Raw genomic sequence first — 18,477 nt, forward strand, 5'->3', positions numbered from 1 at the left:
TGACGTGCGGAGATCAATGGAGTTGCACCAGAACCAATACTTGACTTGCCAAACTCAGAAATGCAGCGCCACTCGCGGACAAAGATAGAACAACTCGACATTTTTTTCACCGGTTTTCGCTGCGCATGCGTACCAGCCATCCGGAAACTAATAATGGCGGCAATCTGAACTTGTTTTGTGTAAGTTTTTGAGAGTTCAAAAAGTTATTTGAGGCTCATGATTTAGATAATTTAGCAATCTGATAACTATTACGTGTTTAGAAACAGACGTACCACAGAAGATTTATAAACATGACCACGAAAAGCGGAAATCAACTAAAAATGACGGCTGGTACGCATGCGCAGCGAAAACCGGTGAAAAAAATGTCGAGTTGTTCTATCTTTGTCCGCGAGTGGCGCTGCATTTCTGAGTTTGGCAAGTCAAGTATTCAATCGTCGTTATGGTAACCTCCATTCCACCTAGGTCAGTTGTCCGGATACTAATCGAAATTCCCAAAGTAATGGCCATCAGGAGGAAATCAAAATGGCTTTCTCGACAACGACCAACTAACCAACAAATCAGCTTAATGCACTTGTGATAGCCTTTAATTTCTCGAGTGCATACAACTTGAACCTGTCAACGGATATCGTGAGGTTAACGGTATGCCAGCTATGATTCGAACAAATATCGCGATGGGCAGGAGGTTTTGCGTCAAGTTTCGTGGAATTTTGCGAATAACCAGATTCGCAAAAAATAAAAATCGCGACAAAAATATTTTTTGATTAGAAAATGCGAAAGGCAGATTACGAAGTCGTAATACACGTACGAACCATTTTATTTGTAAATAATTTAGAACTGAGGCAACGAACTCCGTCATAAAAATAAATGTGAATAGAAATTCACTTTCCATCGGCTTTTACTCTTTCATCCACAGTAGCAAAAATGAAATGCATTGGACATTACCACTAGGAACAGTTCAACGAACGACCCTCGTCGCAACCCAGCTTGCCAACTAATTATTCCTTGAATGAACCATAAAATGCTCATAGCACATTTCATAATTCGAAACGACAAACAAAATTGGTCTTTTTTGTTATGCGAGCAGTCAAGCCCGGCAACCAGGCTTGCCTGTGAGTCTCCTGAAGATGAGAGAATATTTTCGAACACGACGTCTCCCCAACTTCAAAGCGATGTCAAGCAACTGACGGCATTTTGTTCGAGCATTCTTGCTGCGTACATCGCACATGCAAAACACGAGCAATCGCGGCCAATACTAGCAGAGAGAATATGCTTGAATGATGTATGAGAATGTCTCTTGTCGTGCTTCAAACCCTGCAAGTGGGTTCTGCCCGGTCATTACTTTGGATGACTTTCAAGAAGGAAACTACGACCATTGACGACAGTTTGACACATGATGCCTCATTATCTTGACACGCCAAAAAACTTGAACACATTAATTATTTCTAAAAATCACAAAGCGAAAGAACCTCAAAGTTGTGTTATAGTCTCTGTTTCGATATATTTGCACGTCGATTTCCTTAAACTTTTTTAATAGAAATCGAATGTTCAATAGTTTTTTATCCTGGATACACAATGAATGGAATGACTTATTTGTGCTTTATCAGCGTTTTCAATTTCCTGGATTCATGTGGTTTGCGGTAGTACAAAAAACATTTTTCTTAGCGGAAGTGATGTCAGTGATTTCATTATGAAACATCAGTCCTGCCAGAAAATTGTTTGGTGAAGATTTCTGAAACCAATTCTGGAAGCAACTACGGGATGTCCTCGTGAATACCGGTAACCTATCATTTCTGTACTATAAACGTAGGACCATACATTTCGGAGATCCACAGAAGGGTACGTAGAACTAGGTAGGCCCTGGTCCCGCCTTTACTGTGACTTGTAATGCACAATCTGCAAAGCGCCGCTTCCCATACCGCCCTGGAACATTGACTAACAAAACATTAGAAATACCCGCTGGTGTGGCTTACAGATCTTTAGACCTCTTCAAAATGGCACCCGATACCGGTATTCACGAGGACGATCTGTATACACGATGTACAATGTAAGTTCATTTTTTTTATCAGGCCGACCTACCGGCGTTGTGCGTCCGCCCATCAGATGCCCAAGATTGGGCGTTAGGACGCTGGTACCACATTTGTGGTTGTCCCTCACGTCTAACAAAACATTAACACTAATAATATCCTTCAAAATATAATTAGTGTGAGCAAATTCATCGCAAATTACATACGCTTATCAAGATAACCTCAATTTCTCCTCTGCGAAGAAGTTTTGATTGAAGTTAATTAAAAGCGCCAACCATTTTGACAGAAAATGAGTTGCGGCTCCCCTTGCAATATTTCGATAACCTGCTGTTCTTCATTATTTGTCTCCTGGGAAACGTTGAGCAAAGGTCTGGATTGCTGTTAAATGGAACGTTTAACGGATTTTGGCTTTACGTCGGGAAGCGGTTACTGACACTAATGGCTGGGAACTGTGCCAGTAATTGCCACTTACGGTTCAACCAGCTTCTTTCTCTCATATCGTTCCTGGTCATGCTGGTCCGTTCGTCCATGCCAATTTATCGGAGTTGCGCGTCGGTATAGCCCTACTCCACCGCCGATCACATCCCAAAACAAGATGTCAGGGCTGTTGTTCCACAGTTTTGGTTGTCCCCGAACGTCTAGTAAAACGTTTACACTAATAATATCCTTCAAGCCTAAATATCTTGATTTTTCTGTGGTTTTTTTTATAATGTTCCAAATTTATATTGCATAGATTCCTGAAACAACAAACTTTCCTATTAATTAGCGGCGCCGAAGAAAGGGGTATTGAGAAGAGACGACATCCTGAACCTCATGGTGTTATACTGTCTTCAACTGTATATCTCGGGATATATCTTGATAAGATGCAAAAACCTTGGTGGAAAGATGAGTGTTACGAAGTTTCCAGAATGTCTTGAATCCGGGAGTTCAAATTTCCATAAACATGATTAAGTTTTTACACAGCCTGGGCATTCGGATCAGGGTAACTTTGGGAACACAACGTCGAACTCTGGCATTAATCTCTCCGATCCATCTATAGTAAGCTGCAGTTAGTAAAAATCGTTTGATCGGTCTGTATTTTTACGGTCTCTCGCTTATTGCCATCCATAAAGAGACATGAGAGAGCTATCAATGGTCATTGAAAGCTCTCCACGGTAGGCCCCATTCTCGATCCGAATGCAAATAAAGTTCTTTACAAACACGCGCTGGTATACCGAGAGAGACCCATTTTTGCCGAGGAACAATGGAAGGACTGGGAAGTAGAGATGCTTCGAATATCTGACATTTTGATTTGTTATGTCTGAGGTGAATACACCATTGTGTCTAACTCTTAACTTAATCAACAGCATTGAGCGGGTGGCTGAAAAGAATGATAGAGCGAACATAGAACCAGAGACGTAACAAGTGATTTGCAAATAATTACATTAAGCAGAACAATCAAGACACAGACACTAAACAAAATAACACGCCCCTCCAGGCATATACTTTTTTCTACTTCTTCGCAATTTTCTGATGCATGCGTAGCGAAAGGAAAAAAATGCTTACACGCCCTTCATTGACTGAAGCCCAGACTATTTCTTTTTTTTCTGTGCAGAATGTCATCCTGCGTATAATATATTATTAGTCACACAAGCGAAAGTATTGTTATTGCTTTGAGCATTCCGGCAATGAGACGGCCGACATCTCACTACATCCCAGCCGTGAGTTCCTCGGGGTGTCCTGTCGACATTTCACAACAACAGAGAACTTTTAATGAGAAGAGTGAATACAGCATCTTCTCGAGTTCCTTTCCGATGCCACCTCGTTATTTCGCATGACCATGCGATGCTCCCTCTGGAGCATCCATTCAAGCAATGATATCAAGCCAACGGCTTCGTCAAGAATCTGGGCAACGGACCTTCATTCATTTCTGGCGTGGCATCATGTCCTTGGGTGACTTCGGTGGAAGTTCGGAGTGTTATGCAGGAAGCAAGGAAGGATGGCAGCTGGTCAACGAGAAGTTGATAACTGCTTATCGATCCCGCGGGATCGGGAAATGATAATAGTTTTTACCTCCATCTATTAAACATGCTGAAGGTAAGCTGCAAGCCAATCATTGTGACTCTAGATATCGTTAGCAGCTGCAACAATCAAGATCGAAAGTACTCGACGTCCGGATGTAATCTTTTCCGGTCCACGAAAAACGGCGATCGACAGCCTATAAGGCGAGTACAGAGCTCTTAGCCTGCCATTTGCACTGCGCGATAAAATCGCTTTCATTGTTTCGAGGTGCTACTTCAATTGCGGGCCTAGCCAATCAAGCCAATTAGTGCACCTGCTTAATTGGTCCTGGCAAGCCTAATGGAAAATGCATAGGAAATATCAATAAAGTTGGCTTTTTGGGCGGGGTGTTAAAATAATCCCAACTCCCGACTTCTGACACAATTCTATATATATGTCTAGGTATTTACTGGCAAAATTTGGAGTGATTTGGATGGAAATTCGATGGGTCCATCTATAGGTTGAAAATTTTGGTAAATCTGTAATGCTTCACTCGTAGCCCGTAGTGTAAATTCCTGAGAAATTGGGTTTTGGGGGCTTTTCTAGCTGCGCTAGCTCCGAAACTATACATTTGATACAAACTCCCGACTTCAGACGTGGTTGATAACTCTTAGGATTATATTCCCAAGATTTCAGCTTTATTGGAGAAAAATTCATAGTGTCCATAGGGGGGCTGAAAATTGGAGGATTTTCAATTTTTTTTCCCAACAAATATGCGAAAAATATTACTTTCCACCTAGAATTAATCAAAATTTCGCAAACTATCATAAAGTACTTCCTTGCGACAATCATTTGTGAAGCTCTCAAAACTTTCGGCTGATTTATTTGCCCCTTAATTAGCAAAAACCAAACATTTTAGTGTTCGCATGCAACAATGCACAGGAGGCTAATTGCCAGATTAATTCACACCTGTCCAATCTCAAACAATAGGAATGATGGAGTCTCCCTCTATTCAAAACAGAGTGTGCTGGGCCTGCCATAGCTGGTAATGAAGCAATTTTGAAAATGTTCACATGCAGGGATTTGAGAAACATTAACATGTTTCATTTATTTTCCGTTGGCTTCAACAAGCAAACAGTTTGCATATTGCTAATTAATCAAGGGAACTCAAGTAAAAATACGAGTTTCAGGCAAAAAGCCCTGGATTGCCGTCCAGTGCCGATGGTACATGTAGCATAAACTTGTTCAAAGACATTTCTTTAGCCTGCGTGGTCAAACGCGACATAACCTTGCTAAGCGTGAGGATTGACGTATGATATTCTTAAACCTCAATGGGTGATGGCGTCCAGAGGAGTTCGGCTGAACGCCGCTTGCCGCCACTCGCCTCCACTCGTCGCTGAAGTTTGATATCTGGCGTCGATTGGAGTTCGCCGACGTCCAGCGGCGTCAAGTCGTAGCACACCTGGGAGTTTTCTGACGTTCAGACACTGGCGGACAAAAAAACTTAACTGGACGCCGATGTTGGAGTCAGATGTGCTGCCAGCTTTACATGCGCTGTACGTGTGCGCGTCATCCAAGAGCTATTTTAGAACACTGTCTCACAAGATTGTGACATCTGCACTATCGTTGGCGTCTACAGAATATCCTTAAATATTAAGTCCCAACCCTGGTAATTATTTTCAACGACGGAGACCAGTAATCAATTATTAGACAGTGATAACGTTTTTCGTAATATCAATCACGGTCTTTACTTTTTGATGTCAAAAATAATGGTCTCATCCGCAAATACGACAACCTTTAGATTGGTTTGATGATATTTCCCGAGGCTAATACTGACGTTGCAGAAGTACATCTACCCATTGGTGCCCACATAACCTTTTGGGCAAAGAAGACGTACTAACCCAATCAATATAATGGATAGAAAGTCAACAAACAACAGATAGGGAATCGGATATCATTATTATCGTGAAGCCTCTTAAAACTACCGGGATGATGTCTTCAGCTTAATGATTCATATTTAATTAAGTCTGTCTGTTGTACTCCGCAGAAATGTCACGGGAAAGTGGATGGCTTTTAATGTAGGTCGTTTTTGCCGTTTTGTCAAAAGAGCTTAAATATATGAGGTAAAATTTAATATGTTAAAAAGCTGGCATTTAGTTAATCTTCTGAAGTTTTAGAAGCACGATTTCTTAAGAAGATCTGATTTCTCGCCAATCTTTTTCCCCCTAGGATTGCGTTACTCATCATTGAAATACGGAAAAAAAGCTGATCATTCTTTGAAAACTCCTCGAAGAACGTTAAAAGAAGGTTAACCTATAAGTAATGCATGAAAAACTACATGTATTCTATCAAGTAACCTTCAGAAAACTCTTCTTGTTTTCTTAAAAGGAACGAAATCAGGTTTTCTCAAAATCGAACTTCTAAAGAACTCGTCCTTTGTGGGTTTAATCCAATTCATGTAACTTTTTGTCGAGAAGCGGAGTTTTTTGTACGGTACGTGACATTTTTTTCTCTAAAATGGCCACTGTTGCCCACTCAAGAACGTGGTTTCACGCATTGCCGCAAAAAAGAACAATAGAATATTGGCGTTGATGAACTGTATCTCGGAAGACGAGGACAAATTGTACAAATATGGCTCGGAAACGACGTAATGACTACATGTATTGGTGAACTTGCTGTCGCAAACCGATTGGCTTTCCAAAATGAACACTTTGAATGCGCGCATAACATTTCTCGTTTTTCTTTTAATATTCTGAAACGGTCTTGCTGGTAGATCGGTGAAACTGCCTCGTCGATAGAAGTCTTTGCATTCTGGATGCACACAATACGATATCAATAACAGCAACCGATGATGCCTCAAAGAGTTTCGAAAAAGCACAATCTCATAGACAAAGGTGTTCCGTAAAAACAATGTACAGTTTTATCGGGGAATAAACGACACCAGTGCATCTGTAAAACCGATAGCAAGCTCCATCACAGAGTTTTGACGTCGCTCGTTGTTGTTGAGAGGGTTGCTGCCAATAAGACAATTAGCTATTTCTCATCACCTCCGCGTGGCAGCGGTTGTACTATAGATGCTGCAAAATCAAAGTTTAAAAGCGGCACATACATAGAAAAACGCTCAGGTAAAATCTGCTTTTAAGAAGTCACTTCCACCTTCTCGATTGAGGAAATGAACTAATGAATTCCGCGCAGGAAGGAAGACCTGTCTGATCAGACATGACAGCATAAAACAGCCCGGAATGGATCATCATCATCAGAGCCGAATTAGGGGCCGCTTATATAGTGCGTGCGCAACACGGCGGAGGGCATCTTTTCTCAGACCATTTTTGCAATGGCCGTAGACAAAACGCGGCGAATATCACGAAGATTTGCTATGTAATAACATATTCGAAAGCCTCTGGTAAGTTCATGATTGGATAATTTTTATCAAGGTTACCTCTTCACAAAGGCTGGACTGTGCAGGGCCTTGCAGAGTGGTGGTATTATAAAGATACATATGCGGACTACTTTTGGTACCACCGACTTCTTTTATGTCAGTATGTCGTTGGCGAAGGGACGATCGCGAGCATGCAACCCATCCTGGTTTACGAGGATGAGCTGATAAGGGTTAGTGATAGTTAATGGCTGCCTCGAGATAAACCGCGAGGAGGAAGCAATTACATTGAAGCGGGTTCAACGTCCTCTATTATTTCCATTCCAGCTAGACAAGGACACTTATCGGATATTTTCGCTTGGAATTACAGCCGTATAATGATGGAATGCATACTATTTTTTTTCTGGCCAGTGCTTTTTCGAGCGCCACCGAGGACTGGTTGTTTAAAAAACAAGATAAATCACTAACATGGCCATCAGTATCATTCTTAAACCGTTAAGTTTACAGCCAAATGTCTTATAAAGCACGTTGCATGCAAGGCATCTAAAGTTAAAAAGGGTAACTCGTGTCAAATTTCACCATATAATGTTTTAGCTGTTTTTGACAAATGACTACGTCACTTTCTCATAAATCGGTAAGGTTTTCGAATCGAAATGCACATTTTCTAGAAATTGATGGTTTTAACCCCGCCCGGACGGTTCGCTTCGATGCCGTTGAAATTGCGCTACGCCGACGACGTTTTCGTTGATGACGTCACAACATGAACATTTTCGCGGTCGCGTTGGTTTACATTCGATTAAAACAGCGATTTTATAATAAATCCAATCAAAAATGGAAAATTTTAGCTTTACATTTGTGATCAACAATTAAAAACGGACGTATTTCCGCAAAGTTGTAAATCACATCATAGTATCACTTTAAAGTAGATGTTTAAAAAAATCGGTTATTTGAGAATTGTCGTAGATCACCAAAAAATTGTTTACTAGGTCAAGAAAAAACCTAGCACGATCCTTTTTTCACCTCCTCCAACTGAATTCTGCTGTTATCCGTGAAGCTATTTACCTAGCGTATGTTTGTGTCACTTTTGATTTTGGACACTTTTGCTAATTATGCATATTATTATTACCTAATTAATACATGTTACAGGCTATCTTTATTTATGTGTTGCAAATGTCTAGGGCATTAAAGTTGAAACCCCAAAATTCCTCGTTTATACGAAAATGAAGTGCGTGGTTATAACAAATCACTTTTCAAAATCATTTAAATTGTGTCATAAAAGAAAAATAAACTTGCTACGCGTTTGAAAAAAAAGTCTCCATGGCAGTTTATCTATCAATGGCAACGTGTGACTACAGCATTCCGCGAAGATGACGTCACTACAGCTGCTGCCCTCTATTTCCCCATCGCTGAATTACAGGCAATGTCGGACAAACATGCGGTTTCGTAATGGATTCAGGCTTTCTAACTAGGGCAGTTAGATTCAATCTGGCACATGTCCGAGTGTTGGAAATACTACATAATTGTTCTGAATATTTCTCTCTCTGACTCTATCGTATCATTCATGCTAAAAACAATGCAGGGTCAAAGATAATTGACTTTGAAATAAGCTCAAATGCGTAGAAATAAGTGTCGATGGCCGACTGTCACGTGACTAAAACGTCATCAATATCTTATGCAAATGACCTTGTGAGCTATAAATAGTAACTTCGCGGGATGCTATTCGACTCTATTCGGAAATGCTTGCACCGCCAAGTGTCATAACAATGGGATAAGGTTAAAAACCAGTCTTGATAGTTGTCTAAATGGTTTGAGCAATCGGACCATAGGGACATTTCTGATTTCGCTGTGAATGAACTTAGAGTTTATAAGGCAACTGTCCTGGTTCAACTTATGTTGTGGTCTTCCGACAGAACATGACAAGACCTTTAAGTCAGCATTTGTTTCGGTTGCGTGTTATCGCCGACTGAAAAATATCGGTGAAAGGAGAGAAGGCAACTATATATTGGGCAATCGTGTGACGCACTAGTGGCCCGGTGTAACATCTGTGTCTGTTACCCATTTGTTAGTGTCACCTACTGTTCCCCTATTCACGGATTAAGCGACCACACAGAAACACTCACAGATACTACACCAGTCTCGCGAAACAAACACGATTGGTCAACCTTGGCATTAGGCTATCTGATGATATCCCAACGGTCAATGTCCTTTATTATTGCGTCGCTGATTTGGACCAAGAACACTCACTGATAATGACATTTTTCGTCTTGGTATTTGCTCACCGTGATGGTTCATCTTCAATCCTTAATTAACATCTGTATCTAAGGTTGGGCTTGTCAATCATGTCAATTTTCCCTATACTATTGCCATCGCTTCATGGCACCTGATATTGATACTTTTCATATTGTTATTTACTCAACGTGATGGCATTGATCTTGTCCCATCCTTGGACAATGTCTGCAATCAGTCGGTGCCTTACCTATTGACCACCTATTTTGTCTGTGGGCGTTATTAGTCGCCAGTGGTCAACCGCAATAAAGAGGAAAATAAGAAAAAAGGCGTCAAGCGGTGCGGTATCGATGGCACGACGAATTCATTGGGAGATTACCGTCTGGTCGAATTCCCACAACGCTGACGGGGTTGCCAATGTGATGCTTGAGAGAACGTCTGGCAAATCAGGCATTTTCGCTGACCTCACATCGAAAACATAGTAGTCTATCATTCTTAGGTCATCATTCTGTCTATGCAAGTACGGATTTTCATCAGCCTCTTAGTACTACGGTGTGGTTCCCGACACCGTTGCTTCGGGAGCTTCGAATTCACAGTAGTACCAATCAGCTGATGAAAGATAGCGCATTCTATCTTATACGTTCTGTAAGTGTCCAGTTCTTGATAGTGTGGTATTGTTTGATCAAATTAGATAACGGCAAAGCGTACTGACGAAGTTACTTTTTATTCAACTTCTCTATAACTTTGCTGCCGCTTTTTTCGAAATAAACCTAAAAAATTGATTGAAGGAATTTTGTTTTGTTACATTCAAATTGAGAGAGACGACGAAATTGTTCTTGTCTTAGTGGCCAAAAGTGCATGGGTCGCAATCAAGCACTCGTGTTACAGCCCATGGGCCAAGTTGTATCTGACATAATGCCTCTCCGTAGATTAATGCCAGTGAGAGAGCCGACCAGGAGACTGAACAAAATATTTCCATTAGAAAGGCATCGCCTCACACACCTTCTAAGCAATCACTGAATTAGCTGAGGTTATGAAATGATATGCCGCTAATGGACATGAATTAGCCGTTTCCCTATCTTCCTTGTAGTTTTGTTTCCGCTTATAAGATCAACACGTCCCTTTTTCATTGTCAGGCTGTGTGAGCTTTGCATTGTCTGTGTCTACATATATAAAACCAAAACCATTAGTGAGAACCATATTTGGTAATGCACAATCGGTGGTAAGAGAAAACAAGAAATCTTTCAGAAAAGTTTATACATCAGCCTTTCGCCTCACAATGTGCAGCACATGCCGAAAGGACGTTGTCAACTCCATGCCAAATTTCAGTCAATACATGTACTGAAAAATGACGGCGGAGATATTTAGAGACACGATCACCATAGCCCACCCTCCTCAAAATGTACATGTATGTTTGAAAAAATGCGCTGGAAATTATTGGATTCATCTGCATTATCCAGAAAAACATTACAAAATAAAAGCTATAACGCATTTGTGTATAACGTTGAATATGGGCAAATTCATAGTTTTCTTTAATGACATCTCTATCTACAGTAGTAAGCATGGTTCTGAACTAACAAAAAACTATTTTTTTTGTGATATTGACACCGTCTGGCAGACTACATTTAAAGTATGTTGGCTTGTTTACGTTGTTGGCTATTGTTTATCCCTCAACTAAGACGTAAGTAAGGTTTCTTTTTAGAAGCCATGCGAATGCTGGGGTTATATTACATACATGTAGTTCGCGTTATAACTTGTACCGTATCACTCCAAGGAACAGGTTATGTCCAAAGAGTGGGCAACATAGGATTTACGGTGTCCAGCGAGCGGGCCACATGCGATTTACGTACGACGTAACCTATAAACCTTCTGTCTTTTTATGACATGTTTCAAGCTTAAAGAGGTTGAATAGCGCCTCCAGAAGCAAGCAACAGCGCCACCCGTAGCAGAAATAAGCACTGCTTAGTGACGTCATGGTTTCCATATACGGCATCTCATTTGCATATTTTTACAACCTTATTTACTACGAGTTATAAATATGCCAGTAGCACGTGTATCATGCCGGGCGGCGCTGTCAGGTGTTTCCACTATGGGTTACATAATCGGCTACAAAGAGGCCAGTGTTCTAGTAAATGAAGTTAGCAATGATAGCGAAAGAATGTTAGTGTATGTTACGCAGTCAATAGCGATAGTAGTGAGTTGGAGAGAGGAGAAAATGGAAAATGGAGAGAATACAGTAGTAGTATGGATTTCGAGTCGCCGGTGGATTCTGGGCCGGTGGAGAGCGATGCCCCTGATTCGAACAGTACGGAAGAAATGGAGCAGCATATTATCCAAGACTTGTTTGACAACCATGACGACTCAAATATTTGCCAGAATTGCCGGCAATGAACATGAGTGAAGAGGAGATGGGGCCATTCCAGCCAAGTGACCTGTCACTGCTCATGGCGAATGTCGGAGCCTCTAGAGACGCTGGTCTCGTCAGTACGCCAACGGCATTGAGGTGTTCCCGAAGGGTGGTGCAGACGCCAAGACGTGAGACTAACACCGGCGCGGTGACAGCTGTAGCAGATGGAGCCACGCCACTAACATTTTTCAAGCATCCGAATGGTACCTTACAGATCCGCAAGGGGCGCGTTACCGAAAATGTTGCAAAAATCAGTAACGTGATCGTAAATATTGTCATATTTTTCAAGATGAGAGTATGTAAATGATACGCAAACGGTAAACCAATGAAAGGCCAGTATCTATTGAACCTTACAAGTAATTTGGGGGCCTTGAAACTCATTATATTTATCAATGAAACCTTATTCCCGCCTAAGGTTTTGACCGGGCCGTCCAAAACTCCCCATTTTTTGGCGGGCCCTTCCCTTTAAAGTGATACTATGATGTGATTTACAACTTTGCGGAAAAAAATCCGTTTTTAATTGTTGATCACAAATGTAAAGCTCAAATTTTCCATTTTTGATTAGATTTATTATAAAATCGCTGAATGTAAACCACCGCGACGGCGAAAATGTTCATGTTGTGACGTCATCAACGAAAACGGCATCGAAGCGAGCCGTCCGGGCGGGATTAAACCATCAATTTCTAGAAAATGTGCATTTCGATTCGAAAACCTTACCGATTTATGAGAAAGTGACGGAGTCATTTGTCAAAAACAGCTAAAACATTATATGGTGAAATTTGACACGAGTTACCCTTTAAGTAAATTGACGAACATGCTCGCGATAAAATCGTGACACGTGACAACGTGAAACATGTGTCTACAATGCACATGTTTATTTTACACTGGATCGTCTGCGAAACAAAGTTTTTGCATGATGTGTAGCGTGAACCCTGAGCTGGAGTAAAGCATAGTTAGGTCATGGGAATCGCATGTCTAAGACCGATCGTCATGACACCATACCGGTGAATGACAATTTAGCACTCCTACCCAGTACTACAGCCCTATTGCTCAAGAATGATTTACAATTACAGAATCATATATTCTGCGATTGTTTCCTCTTGGGTCTTTTACACCGGTGCCAGTACCCTCCATGGAATAATATCTCCATCCTTCCCAAGGAACTAATTAGCTTAATCACCACTAACAGACGTTCCTGCGCAATACCATTCCGCAGAAGGGCTGAATACCAGCGGAAATTAACTTGTCGTAAATTCGATGCCTAATTAGTTGCATTTCCGTGATTATGCTACAAGGGATTTATTATGCAACTAACACCTGATATATGAGACCACCGATACAATTTTGAAAGAAATCAATATAGATATCGCCGGAGAGAAGTTTGGTTGCTCATTATTTGACGCTTAAGTCTCAGTGATTGTAGTTGCATAGATGCGGCCCCTTAGTAAGTCCTGCCCTATTGTTCTAGGCTGGGGGAGGCTTTCTACGCACGATAAAGTTCTAAGATCTAACCACAAGCCGTGTCACACCCCAACAGATTCGAATCCGGTCGTGTTTCCAGCCAAAGTAACTGCGTTCGCCGCGGCGACAAAACTATATACGGACGTAGTATTGGCGCGGCGGGGACCTCAGCCGAAAAACTCCAGAAACAGGCATAACGATTTGCCGGACAGACCACGGGATCTGGCTGCTGAAAATGGTGAATGTCAGCCAATTAGGGACAGGTATACAGGTTTCGGCTGCGCATCGGTGGCTTGATCATCCAAAAAATGGATGATAATAATATTAGAATATTGAACTTACCTATCACAATTGTCATTTTCAGTGTTCTTACTCTCGCCCTCTCTATGTGGCCGAGACACGATCTCCTGAGCTTCGAATGTCGTCGGCCATTTTGCGTGGTGTATGTCGGTAAATCCATCTCATCTGAAAAGACACAAGCGCGAGATTTCTCGTTAGAAAATCGTGCAGCTTATTAACAATGCTTTGTTTTGTCAATGGATTACCTGGTGTCACTACAATCACCTGCCTGAGCCTCCCGTCTATGATTGAGATTGACACGGTAACGTTGCCTTTACCTTGTTTAAAGCTCATTGAATTGCTTATCAGATACACTATCGGCAAGTGTTAAGAGTTTTCTTTCCAAATAAGACAGGTGTGTTTCGTGTAAATCGCAACAAATTATTTTACTTTGATATGAAATTTGAACTACTACTTTGGCGAGAAGAGTAATTGACCAGAGGTCCAGTTTATTCGTCGATCAGATAATTAAACTTCAGTCAGTTCAGTGACATCGTTATCAATTAACATCAGTTGGTTTGAGTGTTGGTCATCGAGGCACTTAGCCCAGGCACTAATGCCTCGATCATGTTGAAATTTCAAGCGAAGGACATTGCTCATCGCACATTTTAGAAACGTGCCCATCTGACATTCCCCTGAGAAGGGTCAACATAATATTTTATGTGACGGGTATCCATAAACACCACGACAGGCCATAATTAGACAACTACCATGACAACCTTGAGGATGCTTCGCCGTTTGTGATATGATGATCTTTTAGAGTGGTTGGATCCGGTAGGGTCGACTGTATCGCGCCCGTCCGGATATGTCACAATTTCGGCAGACACTCGAATATCGACATGCCCATCGAGTTAGTGCTTTGATCCTGTAAATTCGCCAAAAAATCGTACACTTTGTCATATTCTCATTATGAATATTTGGTGTTGTTTTCCATCTTAAACACCCACCCAAAGCAGCACTAGCACTGGGTTCAACAAAAGAAAAACTCTATTTAACACTGTTTACTCTGAAAAGTCATTCCGAACGACCAAAAAAATCATACTTATGTGTATATGGGCACCATCCTCATCCTTGGAGAATTTCCATCCATTGACGTGAAGGGTGGGCGTGGCACCAGCGTCCTCGTCACCCTCATTAGAGATGATTATGGCCCCGCAGAATTTGTATCAGTCCCAGGTTCGTGGGAATGGGAATGTAGTGTTACAATTAAGTCGAAATAGAGCCGGCTCAGACTGGCTCAGACAAGTGCAATTTCCGTAGGTCACGTTTTTACCGTGCAGAGAATTTTATTGTGGCATCATTTGGAGTTGGTATTATTTATCTGTGTTGGAATATACTAATTGCCCGTTTCTATACGAACACAAAAGTTCTAAACTAAAAATGTACTTAGTATTCACAAACGATGTACTTCGTGGCGGCCGGAAATGTCACTTCGGACTAAACTGATACAGCTTTGAGCATAAACCGAGACGTGACGCCCTCTTGCCATTGGCGATATACCATCTTCCGAAGACCATTGTTTAATGTAAGATTATAGAGAGAATACTGAACATTGAAAAGTCTCTAGACTTTCCGTCTATGCTCTGGATTTGTGCAAAGAACGATCCGAACTTAGCATCAAATTATGCCTTTCTGGCAAAGTTGTGTACACTGCGTGTCGAACCAACCGAAAAATCCTGCGAACAATGTAACAGCGTCTACACGGACCCTCAAGTTCACTTTTTTTGTCAATGCACTGCCTTTAGCAGTAACAGGGACCGGTTTTGGGACAGCATTGAGCAAAAATGCGACGTTAATGTTAGTAGCGAACTGTGGAATATGATGGACAGTGATTTGGTCGAAACATTGCTGGGGAGGCAAACAGATAGCCCCGATTTTGACGAAATGTCACAAGTTCTGGGTGTTACTGCCGCCACCTGGCGGCCGTGAGAAAATGTTTAAGGCGAAATAGTTCAGAGACACCTTTACTTTAATTTCTTGATTTGTCTCGTGCAATTTTGATTTGTTGCTTGTTGTAAATAACTATACATTACTGTTGTTCTGTAATCTTCTAACAAGGAGGAAATAAAGAAATATATATATATATATACATCATTTTGATGGTAAAAAAACTAAAAACTGCAACTAAGTCACAACCTTATATCGGTTTTGCATCACCATGATCACGCAAATATTCATTCACGTAATATCCATCTGAGCCTTTTTTTCTCACTAAACCCACTTTGTCAAAGTTATTTACAGGCTTCAAAGTGATCTGTCATCGTAGTGAAGTTCATTAACCTTGGCAACTCACCCTGTTTTCAACGAAAAAAAATCAGTCGATAACTCATATTGGAGCAAGAATGATCTGCTTTAGAGCTAAGTTTGCTAATAACCCTCCGTGGGTAGGTTATTTTTCACGTATACTTGTATAAACTATGACATGGCACGACATATTGTCATATCGTAGTCGCTATCGATAGGTAAGATTTACGCCCTCTGGAGACTGCAGTATTAAGTCTTTGACAAAATGGGGATGATCGATTCGGTAATATAGTAGCAGAGCATAGTTTTTTTCTGCATCTTCAATCGTGTGAGGAAGGTAACATGAACTCAATCCCTGTATAGCAGAAGTAACGATTTTAGTGCTTCTTCGACCCCCTCCTGTATCGTAATGCAGCGGCGCAGTCGCTAGCTGAATTCGTGTTTTTCGCTGTATCATTGTACCAAAAATATAAAATATAGGTTAATTTCTCTTTGGCATTTCTGCAATACTGATTACTACTTATGTTATTGATGAACATTTTGGCAGAGAGTTTTGTGAGAGCATTAAGTGTGGGTTCCAGAACAACGAAATGGGGCGAGTTCTTCAGAGTGACAGTTGGAGTCTCACAGGGATGTCTCCTCTCCCCTGTACTCTTGGAGTACTCCATCCTCATGGCACGGTACAAGTGCACTCAAGAGATAAAAGTGAGAATTGCCAACGCCACCAGCAATTCATCCAATTCTCAGAGCAGGAATAACAGCTTACAAGTAAAGGTCAAACCATTCAGGTCCCTCGCCATCTCCATCTTCCTCAACAGCTGCGAAAGTTGGACAACAACTGCGGAGACAAAGAACCGCATCCAGGCATTTGAATTGGCGAACACAATTTGAGATCTCAAAGAACAAAGAGGAAAGAACCAATGTAAGAGTCATTTCGAGAAAGGTTGGAGACAACATGTCGATGACATGAGACACTCCAAGCTACCGTAAGAGGACGTAATCGCAACATAATTGGACACATATGCCGATACGACTCGCGTGCAAAAGGTCATCTTGCAAAGTAACGTCACTGGTTGAAGCAAGGTTCACGAAGGCATGTATTGATGGACGACATCAAAGAGTGGACCGGCCACACAACACCTCAACGTATCGGTTAGGATGGAAACCAATTTTCTTCGGCACGCATCTCCGCTATCAGCTAACATAGTTACCCTACGACCTCATGTCATGGGAAGACGTTATGATACCAGGTACTGAAAAATGCTATACATAGCACAAGGTACCCCTTGATTGGCTAAAAGCATCTCTTTGTTAATATTATACCAAGGATATAAACGTGATTATGAGGACCATTAGTGCGATGGATTGCCTTTCTTGCATTGTCAGCAGCTGAGGCTTCCTCTGTGTCATATTATTCAATCGTAGCTTTGTAAACAAGGCACCCTTTATGGCCCAACTATATTTAATTGTCCTTATCAAGTTGACAAGAGACTGTTATTTGGCCTACGCCAAGACCTGTGATGTAGACAAATACCCGGTACTCTCGTTTCACCAGTCTAAGACCTGCTGATCAATTATTACAAAGATCAAGCTGGAACATGACGTCATGACCACTAGACAATGGTGTCGCCAACCCATTGTCTATCCATGTTGAAAATATCTACTGGCACTGAAAGACCATATGTGCATGATGCATGTACAGTGGAACCCCACTTGGCGGGCATCTCTCTAAACCTCTTTATTAAGGACACTACTTTTGGTCCCAAAGTGGTAGTTTCCATTCAATTTGATCTCTCTAATCAGGACACCTCTCTATTAGGGACAGGACTTGTTAGTACCGAGGGTGTCATTAATAGAGAGGTTCTACTGTGTCTAGTTTGAATATTCAAAACCGGTCTTTGATTGGTGAAATTTGAGTCAATGGTGTTGGCCATCTCTGTAGTATACCCGATGACACATACAATGTATTATATTTGTGTCATCATTCCGGTGTAACATTTTTGGTTGTTTCCCATCCCGTTGTTTCTACTCTAGACAACCATAGAGATAACATAACTTTTCCAATACATTAGTTTGATTGTTATAAAGTTGTTACTAGCTATAATATCTATGGTATCATATATTTGTTTTATCATTTCGGTTGGACGCCTTTGGTGTTTCGCCAATCCGGCCAGTGTTTCTATTGCATAAATAAGTAGAAAGACCAATACTTTTCCAATAGTTTGATTGTTGTAGAGTCGTTACAAGATTACAGTAACATGTATTTTTGTGCCATTATTCCAGTGAGATTCTTGTATTTTTTTCCCGAAACCAGTCTTGATATTATACAGATAGAGACAGCACGACTTTTCCAATATTGTTGTTTGCCTGCTATACACTTGTTACAAGATACAGCATCTTACATTTTTGACACTATTCCG

At 41.2% G+C, this 18,477-nt stretch overlaps 1 protein-coding gene across 3 annotated transcripts in view; it reads right to left on the reverse strand.

Moving 5' to 3' along the window:
• The window catches only part of LOC135482715 (adipokinetic hormone/corazonin-related peptide receptor variant I-like), a 134,027-nt gene that overhangs the window by 13,251 nt on the left and 102,299 nt on the right, over positions 1-18,477 (reverse strand). For all 3 annotated transcript variants that reach the window (XM_064763014.1, XM_064763013.1, XM_064763012.1), the window contains exon 3: positions 13,817-13,939. In XM_064763014.1, coding sequence (XP_064619084.1) covers positions 13,817-13,939 — 123 coding nt within the window. The remainder of the gene's footprint in view (positions 1-13,816; positions 13,940-18,477) is intronic.

This window comes from Lineus longissimus, chromosome 2 (assembly GCF_910592395.1).
Source record: "Lineus longissimus chromosome 2, tnLinLong1.2, whole genome shotgun sequence".
Taxonomy (NCBI): domain Eukaryota; kingdom Metazoa; phylum Nemertea; class Pilidiophora; order Heteronemertea; family Lineidae; genus Lineus; species Lineus longissimus.